This window comes from Loa loa (assembly GCF_000183805.2).
Source record: "Loa loa unplaced genomic scaffold supercont3.102, whole genome shotgun sequence".
Taxonomy (NCBI): Eukaryota; Metazoa; Nematoda; class Chromadorea; order Rhabditida; family Onchocercidae; genus Loa; species Loa loa.
The window spans coordinates 62,505-72,214 of record NW_018108282.1 but is presented as its reverse complement, the minus strand read 5'-3'; the positions used below and the strand labels follow the sequence as shown (position 1 = coordinate 72,214).

General features: G+C 36.4%; 4 protein-coding genes across 4 annotated transcripts; 2 read left to right on the top strand and 2 right to left on the bottom strand.

Annotated features, from left to right (window-relative positions):
- Positions 1 to 363: 363 nt before the first annotated feature.
- On the bottom strand, positions 364 to 1,073 carry LOAG_09793 (hypothetical protein; the record flags this gene model as incomplete). The annotated part of the gene is made up of 2 exons (XM_003145320.1): positions 364 to 510; positions 963 to 1,073. 2 exons carry the CDS (start codon positions 1,071 to 1,073, stop codon positions 364 to 366), a joined length of 258 nt encoding a protein of 85 aa, XP_003145368.1.
- Positions 1,074 to 2,717: 1,644 nt separating this feature from the next.
- LOAG_09792 (hypothetical protein) lies at positions 2,718 to 3,174 on the bottom strand (the record flags this gene model as incomplete). The annotated part of the gene is made up of 3 exons (XM_003145319.1): positions 2,718 to 2,765; positions 2,863 to 3,027; positions 3,067 to 3,174. The coding sequence occupies 3 exons, from the start codon at positions 3,172 to 3,174 to the stop codon at positions 2,718 to 2,720; spliced, it is 321 nt and encodes a 106-aa protein (XP_003145367.1).
- Positions 3,175 to 6,365: 3,191 nt separating this feature from the next.
- On the top strand, positions 6,366 to 7,018 carry LOAG_09791 (hypothetical protein; the record flags this gene model as incomplete). Its single annotated transcript, XM_020448020.1, has 2 exons — positions 6,366 to 6,485; positions 6,734 to 7,018. 2 exons carry the CDS (start codon positions 6,366 to 6,368, stop codon positions 7,016 to 7,018), a joined length of 405 nt encoding a protein of 134 aa, XP_020301801.1.
- A 991-nt stretch (positions 7,019 to 8,009) lies between these two features.
- Positions 8,010 to 9,669, top strand: LOAG_09790 (hypothetical protein; the record flags this gene model as incomplete). Its single annotated transcript, XM_003145317.1, has 3 exons — positions 8,010 to 8,130; positions 8,912 to 8,994; positions 9,562 to 9,669. The coding sequence occupies 3 exons, from the start codon at positions 8,010 to 8,012 to the stop codon at positions 9,667 to 9,669; spliced, it is 312 nt and encodes a 103-aa protein (XP_003145365.1).
- Positions 9,670 to 9,710: the final 41 nt, after the last annotated feature.

The window sequence follows — 9,710 nt, the reverse complement described above, 5'->3', positions numbered from 1 at the left end:
CAATACCTAAAAAATTTTATAAATGACCCTTGACAAATGAAAACTGGAGCTTACATAAAAGTATGCTAGTTACAAATAAAAGTAAGTTTAATTAAAACAAAGAGTAATAGGAAAAAATGAATAATAAGATCTTTCGATCTTGTTACTCTTCATGTTTTTTACTCGTCGTTTCAGTATCCACTAGATTCAAGAAAATGTAAAGCTTTCTTTTCGCATGTGATGTAATAAATTCTGATTAAATAACCTTAGAATTTACAGGACACTTTTTTTTGAATGCGAAAACATGCAAAGAGTGGTATTAACTCAAATTCCTTGCAGTCCTGCATTTTCCAATTCTACGATTCAAAGCAAGTAAGGATTGTATTATTGAAACACATCCAAACTGAAAAAGTACTGGCATAAAGTACCAAGTTGATCAGCATGTTGTTTCATTTGTTGTTCCAGGAGTTCTGCACGATAGCTCACAGCCAATATCACAGTGTCGACACCGACGGCCACAAGTGCTTCCATCTATAAATTATAACGATGAACTACATTGAAATTAAAACATAACTTCGGCAATATCCTTTATTCATTTTTTTTTCGTAAACCTAACAAAATCTGACGTACTTTTGTACCTCTCTGCTGTTTACAATTCCTCATTCTTGTCCTTCCTATGATCAGCTACAGCAGTAACAGCTATTTGTCAGGAGGAAATAGGACCAAATTTCCTCTAAGTCAGCTTATAGGCATAATAAATTACAAGAAGACTGTAGTCGACTTCATGACCACTGCTTTGAGACATCCTGCTATCACGAATACGATTTTGAAGTTGCACTAAGAGTAGAATCTACCATAACAAAGCATTTTCCACCGATTTTTGAAAACACTAGCTTGCCAAACTCCGCTGAAATTGGATATACAAAGAACCTACCACTGAGCAAGTTAAATTATTTGAAAAAGAAGATAACTGAATCTTTCACCTGATGAAGCATCATTGGCTTATTGGCAAATTCCACAAGTGGTTTTGGTTGGGTAAGTGTCAACGGTCGTAACCTTGTGCCATATCCGCCAACAAGTATTACTGCTTTCATCCTGCAAAAGTTTCATCAATCTTTCAAATTCAAACAATCGCATATATTTCAAAGTCATAGTAAGTGATGGACACAAATTTAAGCATTTGGTGAGCATTGCAAGACTTTTATAAGGGTGTCGAGAAAAAAAAACAGCAAAGTGAGAAAAAGGACATTTACAATGGGTCAACAATGGAATCTTCGAGTCATCAGTCTAATCACGGAGTATCATTCGCAAAAACCAAATGAAAAACATAGATGTTACTTTTTCGAATTTTCGAAAATAAGGACCGTGCGTAAACTGTTACTATTTCCCTATTTTGATTGGAAATCGCTGCAATATTGTCCATTTACGTATATGTTAGGTATGAAAGTACCTCAATCAATACTGCGACGTTGTATCTTAAATATGATCTGAAGAATAGTGAGGATCACTAGAAGAGTACACAGTCGCCAGTAAGTTTATTAACTTATGCACAGTCAGTAACTCAGTTTTTATTCGTATTATATATTACGTATGATAAATATAATATATATTACGTATGATGCTCAAACATTGACTCTTATGCGTGCGTTCATACAATTATGTCAGTACGATCCAAAGATTCATCAACTGGTAATATCACCTTTCGGTACAAACCTGTTAGAAAATATGAGTGAATGTTTTATGCGTATGCGTGAACCAGAGCAAGTAACTACAAGTGGACTATTCACAGAAGACTGCTATTTGGATGCTTCCCCTCGGCACCGTAAACTCCACGCCACCAGTGAAACCTACAACCCGAAATAAATTCCAGCATGTTTCAGAGGCGATCGTGTCAAGTATGTCACACAGTTACGGTAAGTCTGTCTCGAGACACGCAGCATCAATTATAGCATAAATCTGAGAGTTGGAAGGATGAGGATGGTGTGTCTACAGTCAGCGTATTTGGTTCCTATGAAGGTCCAGTAAAGTCTGACCTGTGAGGGCACTTCACCATAAATACATTATATTCAGGAAACTGTTAGGGGTGCATTTTACAGTAGTGTGGTGCAGCGTTACTGGAATGCAGTATACGCTGCAGTGAAGGCTATCACTTCAAACAATGAATGGATCACGGTGAGAATGCCCGGAGGAATGTCGGTGGTACCTGTTGGGAACGGGTCCTTGCCCCCTTTTCCTGCAAGATTCGCTTTTCCTACATCCAGTTCGCCATTCATCCCATGCCATCTCTCTCCGTGTCATACTTCATCTTCCCTCGTCCATCCCTCTCCTCCACCCTGTCCACGCCTTGCAAATTCATTATCAGTTTTAGGGGAATATAAAGTGGATTGACCCCTTTCACTTTCATTCCCAATCCCCGAAAAGTAGCACCCTGCCATATAGTTGTAAAATCGGAGGTGGTTGGAGTTATTGCAACCAGTTGGTCTCCATCATCTACGCAAAGTACGATGGTCTATTTGGAGATTCAACCGCCCCCAATTTTGTAGACGTTTCTGCCTGTTGGCGATACCTTGTTATATTCCTCGATATGCAAAGCAACACACATCCAAGAACCGCCTTCTCCACCCCTCCCTTTCCGCCGCTAAATGGCATTCAACAGTCCTAGAAGTTCCCCCGCACTATTCTGAAACGATAAGTAGTTCTCTTATACTACCAACTGTTGGACGGAAAGGATGAGGATGCTAGCCTCCAGGTATGAGTGTATCTTCGCGAATGTCATTAGGGAAATCCTGAAAAAGTGCCAAATAGATAATATCGTTCTCATTAAATCAAAAAAGGATTGTACATACATAGACGTATATGTATATACACATAATTTTAATCTACGGAAGGCACTAAACTCGAGTGGGCATCTATATCGAACTGCGCTCTGAGAAAATGTACACTGTAATGCGTATTTTCGTTTGGAAAAGTGGAGGGGTGTAGTGGTGGAGGGTTTTGTGATGTGCCGCTGCCGGTGGAACCGCCTGCGTCATACCGACCGATCATGGCCTATATTCCCCTACGGCACTTTCACTTTTCACAACTCACCCAACGACACAGCAAGATCACGGATTTGCTGCTCTTAGGACCCGATCCCTCACCGGTTTCACTCCCTCCCACCAGTCCCTCTTTTCCTCCTTTCCCTTTCCGTTTCATTTTTCCTCCTCCACGTGTTACCGTCCACAATTACATTAATATATGTTACTGTTATTTACTTTGTTATTCTTTGGCACTTCTGCCCTTCTGTTTTCCCATAATCTATGCTACCGTGGCTTTGTAGTTTACGACCACCTATCTATACCTGAAGTTACTTTTTGTGTCATTCGTTCAAACTTTTCGAAAATAGTTCGTCTAGCAAATCCTTACACCAACACGAACTGCTTTTTTTTTTGAACTGGGTAGGAAGGCAACAAAGAAGGAAAGTATTCATTGCTTATAGTTTAATCTACAAGTCTTCATGGCCATCAGAGCATTTCATTTTCGTTTTTCTTTGACATATTCATTCGTTGGTTGACATAGGGTTTTTCTCATAAAAAGCTGTGAAGAGATTTGTCCTTATTTGTTCATAGTCGTGCAAGGCAGCCTTATTCGTGGTAAAAGGAAAGAATATAGTTAAAGAAGGCTGCTTTCTTGGGTTTCTAATGGCGACAAAGTGCAGTAAATTTGTTCAGAATACATCCCAGAAGATATCAAATTGTTTCCAGACCTACATATGCAACATTTTATTTAATTTTACCGAATAGGATGATGAAATACGAAGGTAAATGAGGCACATCACTTTAGGACCAGTCTTCTGTTATGGGGCAGTTGACCAATGGCATTGCCACTGGCACTGCTGGCCATTTCTCTCTGTTCATCCAGTCAGCATCCCCTAACTACAAGAAACGAGTTTTCACCATGGAAATGAAAATTATTGGCAGAAAATAAATTTAACTGATGATTAAAAAACAGAATGTTGTGGTGTATGGCGGAACCGTAGGACTGTAGAAAACTTCAACCCGACCAGGCTTTCCTCTCCGATGGGTAAATGTTGGCATCACGTCTTAAGTGTACTAAATAAGATTAGTTATCTATCAATCCAACTAATTTCAAAATTCGACATTCAAGAGCTGCGTCGCTCGACCAATTCTTGAATCGAAAAGTTCTTCAGTTGTCTCATTTAATGAGTTTTCTGGAATTTGTCCCAACCATTCTATGGCTCAGTTTGTCCCACTTAGTAGTTCAGTCATTTGGTTATTTTCTAGTCATAGCAAACCTTTTAAAGATTATTGCAACTTGCATAACATGAACAGGGTTTTGAGAACCAAAATCCCATCACATTTATCTGGTTCCGGATGGTTGATAAAAGTATTTACAACGACCACTGTATTTAACAAAATCATATATCCAAGAATAACGTTACCATATAGTCTGTTTCCAGTGAATCAAGAAGCTGATGTAGTAGCGTGTGCTAAAACACTGCTCATTAAACTGCTCTCATACAAAGAATGGTACTCTTATATGAGCGAATATATACTTAAAAGATCGGAAAAAAAATTACTATATTCTACAGTGATTACAAGAGTCTCTTATAAATCCGAAAATTGATACGTATCTGAACTCTATACATTGCTTCAACTTTACTTGTAACCAACCTTCCCTACAGGTCTAATGAAGACTTTTAGTGCTACTGAAAACTCATCCTAAATACCTTATCGTTCTACACTACTAAGTTGTAGGTTAATTCTGGTGTTATACCAATAAGCAGCCAATTATTTTTTGGTACCACCAGGAAAAACTACCGTTACAATAATTTGGTAGCTGTCGTTTGCGCTAAAAACACTTTCCCATTACTCCACAGTTAGCATAGCCGAACAATGATAGCAACTAATGATCGATCAAGTTTAAGTGCGAAAATATAAGCACACCAGGAAATGCAAACAAATGGAAGTTAACCATTGTTTGCGGCAAGTAACAACAATTACCTACTGTTGCTGACCAGTGTATCGGCCATCTCGGACAAACAACTCAACAACGTCTCCTTCCCATCATAATTTATCTTTTTCGTTTTCCTGCTCCTTACACTCTTACTTTGCTTACCTTTTATACTTCATCCACTTGATAAGCTAAACTATCTTAAATATACTGGGAGGCATGACTGATCTGTTAATAAAATGTTATAGTGACAAAAAAAAAAAATAATTGCCATACACAGAGAGCAAGTCATTTGGACCATTATTGATATATTGGACAGTTAGCTATTTTACTTAAGAAGGGCATTTGTGTAATGCTTGTATCTTATTTTAAGTTGACCAATTTATTTATTTCTTCTAGAAAATTCTTTATTACCACCTTTATAAGAGGAGCTTGATGATCATGGGTTTGGAACGGCATTTCTTGTGAGCATTTTAGCAAAACGACATAAATTATTGTCATGTGTATTGCTATAAGCGAACTTCCAAAAATCACAGTGAGACAATATTTTCAGTCTTATGCTGACCATTCATTTTCAGTTTTATGCTGGCCATTTTCAATCGTATGCTGACCATCCTAAGTTTTTTGCCACTGTGTTTAGGTATCTTACAATCATACTGATATCCCTCAAAATCTTACTCTCGCTAAATATATACAAATGCTTTACATTCAAGTTTTCCATAAAAATCTACCTTGGCATCTAATTTTCATTTTCAAAACAGTGAAGAACTATGTTTCAAAGATTTTGAACAAGTCAGGAAGATATTTTGCACGTTACCAGCTTATTATCAGACATGCCCAATCGTCGAAAGAGTAACAGTTAAGGTTAAGAACCATTTCTAAGAGATCGATTCAGAAAGAAGCTTCAGATATACGACTTTGTCACCATTACGAACTGTGTGGTACGGTGCTATATTTCAGCACAAACGTTTATTCATGAATACATTCGTTAACTGGTTGGAAAGACAAAATTTATTCAGACAAGCAGACGAATAAGCTTGCAGTTGTAATTCGTGTAATGCTTAAATATCAATGCAAAATTTCCGTGCATATTTCAGGATTTCGGGTAACGGGCCTTACGTAAAATTACAACACAGGAACATTAGTTATTAAATTGCATAGACAACAAGCTGCAGATGCAGATTATGGATAATTGCAAAATATACGAAACAGTTCCAAATCATTTACAACTGAGTCTCTGCAAATTGAACTGAGTCGGATGTTCTGATCAAACTATTAAAAACTGCTACTTAATAAATTAGTCAACTAATGTGTGCAGTGGATTTCACAATTAGAAGAAAATAAAAATATTTCACGCAGTTATTAATTATATTTACTGCTGTATTTCCTGTCGATAGCATTTATGTGTATAACCGAGTGTATTAGCAAAAATTATGGATACGTTGAATACGACGGTGATCGGTGCTCATGCCACATTGTCGTTAAGTTCGTATCACCGATGGAATGCACTCAATCCGTCCTTGATTTCAGAAAATGATGATGACAACAATGAGGTAATTGTATCTGCACCTTTTAATGCAATTAAAAATTGATTTTAATTAAGCTTGCAGCTCCCGGTCGTAACTTCTTCTCTGGAAAAATTTTTTCCCATCAAGTAACAGCCTCGTTTAAGCTGTGGTTCCATAAGCAAAATTTGCAAGCAAGAAAGATGACTGGCAGTTTTAGCTCCTTTGCTTGACATTAGTGGTAGTGCCGTAAAACTTTCCGGTTATACTGTCTTGAATTGATCGATCAGATGAAGGCATGTGGTCCAGTGAAGATCGAGCACACATTTGAGAGCGATGATCAGGCCTACTTCTCTAATAACTCTGCTGGTACCACTTCTGCTCAACAACTACAACGTCGTCAACCATCGACATCAACAACAACAGTGATCCCAACAATACCATTAGCATCTTGCGCCACTGCTGCAGCGTCCCTATCATCTGCATTCAGTAAACGGCTAGTATCATCAAACAGAAATGTGAGCTTTCGAAAAAATTTTGTAACAATTATAATCTGCATAAATGGTCTTTACTATCTATAGAAATATGATTACTCTTCAGACACAATACATGAAGTATGATGGGTTGTAGTGTTGTTTCGTTCCGCTCTCAAACTATGAATCCATCGTTGTTACAGAATCATTTTCCTCTCATATTATTTTTGTTTGATATTTCATATTTCACTTATAATTTTTCTATATAGCACTCACAAACATCGCTTTTTTATTTCTAACCTTTTTATTTGCTGCAAAAGTTACGCAAGTAAGCTTCTCAGAGTTACGCCCCGTTGAAAACCGTCCATGCATCTTTCTATTCATAACACTAATCATAGTACAATTTTTTGTCGCACGGAAATCTTGAATGCCATATTTTATTTCTATCTTTAGCTATAATTTTTTTAAAAATTAAAAACTTATGACGTGAATAACGCGGTGTTTGCACACCGCAAGATTGTACCACAATGCTGCATATGCTACTTGCCTACGAATGCTTGGGAATATAAGTATTTGGCGCAAAACTTTGCGGTGCAAGTGCATCTTAATCACTCACGCCTACATACAATTATACCTGAAACTTTTCCACTGCACCGTTCAACCGGTTTTTGTTCCCAGTAACGTCGCAAACAATGGTAAAACATTGCAAAGTACAATTTCCAACAGACAATTTTCAAGGTATTCTTTTCCCTTACTGCATGCCATCAACTTTCCCTCCGACAAACTACATTTATATTATAAGTAATATACAGATAAACATTAAAGAGAATGTTTATAATTCTAATATACATCATGTTTCTTTTAGTAATTTTATCCTAATTTGCAACTTTTTCTTGATTTTAAATGGCCTAACATTTCTTCTGTCCTATTCGTAGAATACACTTAGAAAATAAATTTTCCATGCGATTGATTCTATTGGTTTTATTACTCAATGGAAATATCTCTTTGTCTTACTTTTGCTTTTCACCTAACAAAGAATTAACTTTTTTAACGAACTATTTGACGTTTGAACATTGTTCATATTTAAATAACTCAAACAATGATCAAATTACTTCATCATCATCATCATTATCAGCACCAACAACTACATCAGCAACAGGAACAACAACAACATGATGCAATCATGACGGCGGCCGAAGCGCAATTGACCAGTGAGAGCGGTTCATCCAAGCAAACTCTCGAGGTGAACAAATACGGAGTATTTGTTGTTGTAATACATATCCCTTTGTGTTCCAGCGACTACCTTTGAGTACACAACAAGTATTTCACTATGTAATTTCTGTTTCATCTGCGACAGTTAATTTACTAACTTCGTTCCCAAGTTGGATATTATCTTTTAAAAAAAAAAAAGAATTATTTGAGAGGAAAATGGATGACATATTCCTCTGCGATAGTTTATCCGTAAAATTAATAACGTGGTTCAATATCTGTTATCAACATTAATGGGATAACTTTATCAGCACATGAATTAATCATTTCCTTTTCTTTTCTTATTTTCCTTTACAAATTTCAGAAGAGTATAGTGAGATTTTTCTGGATCAGTGTTCATTTTATTTGTTTGGATTCTCCTGTCGATTTAATACCAATTAGTTGCAAATCTAATGCGAGTCTACAAATCAAATATTAACACTAAATTCGTTTTCCTTCCTAATTATTCTTTTTAAATTCGATTTTACCCCAAATCCGATACTATATATTATTACATTATTCCGATTTCGGGATTTAGTTTTTCCAACTCTGATACAAGATTATTGCATAAAACTTCTTTTTGCATTTCCACATCTTGACCACGGATCTTGGACCTTATAATTGATCCTAATTGCGTTTTTGGAATGATGAGACTACCAGTTTTGCATCATTATGGATAGATATACTTCTTTATTTTTTATGTGACATTAAACACAATATTTATCTTTCATATTTTCTATACCCATCTTTTAGATCTCAGATTTGCCCTTAGATTGGAATTTATAGCTTATGTCAATATTTTGACTCAGTTGCAACCATCAGATGAAAAGATTCATGTCAGGATTTGAATGTCTGCAGCATGATTTCTGGACATCTGATCCTCTGTAATGGTCAAAACAAAATGAAATGGACAGGTGATCAGAGATGGGTATGACGCTAACTGAATTATTTTGATGGTGCGATGTCCATTACGAAAACTGCTAGTGTGGAGTAGATAACCTTTGATGTGGTTAGGAACACTTAACAGTGACGTAGCAATTAACTTTAGTTATTTCATGCCTACTGCAAAAAAGCGCATTATCGCGCTAACCTGTCAGTACGCGACATTTTGTTTACATTTTTTTTTTTTTTAAATAATGAAAAATGTATAGACTGTCACTCCTATTCACCTCTCCTTTTCCCCTCCTCTTTTCCTTTCCATCTTCCCCGCCGTCTTCTCCTTCAACTCCTTTCGTGTGATAAAATCATTTAACGCAACGCTTCTTTAAAGGCCAACAAGAATGTTTTTATCCTGTCATGTATTTTTCGTTTATTGCGTGTATAATTTTGAAATTTGAAAAAGTAGAATTTAGATTTTTCAAGAATTTCAAAGATAATTATCTTTAAAATAAAGAAAATTATAGGTGCTGCTAACTAACGAGCGACAGTTTCATCGTGGATTAACGAGTAATTCGATCTCCATTTCTTTGATTAAGGCTGAGCGAAATTCGCAACCAGGTTACAAGAATTAGTTTCTTCCTACTGTTTCAATTATGTATATATATATATATAT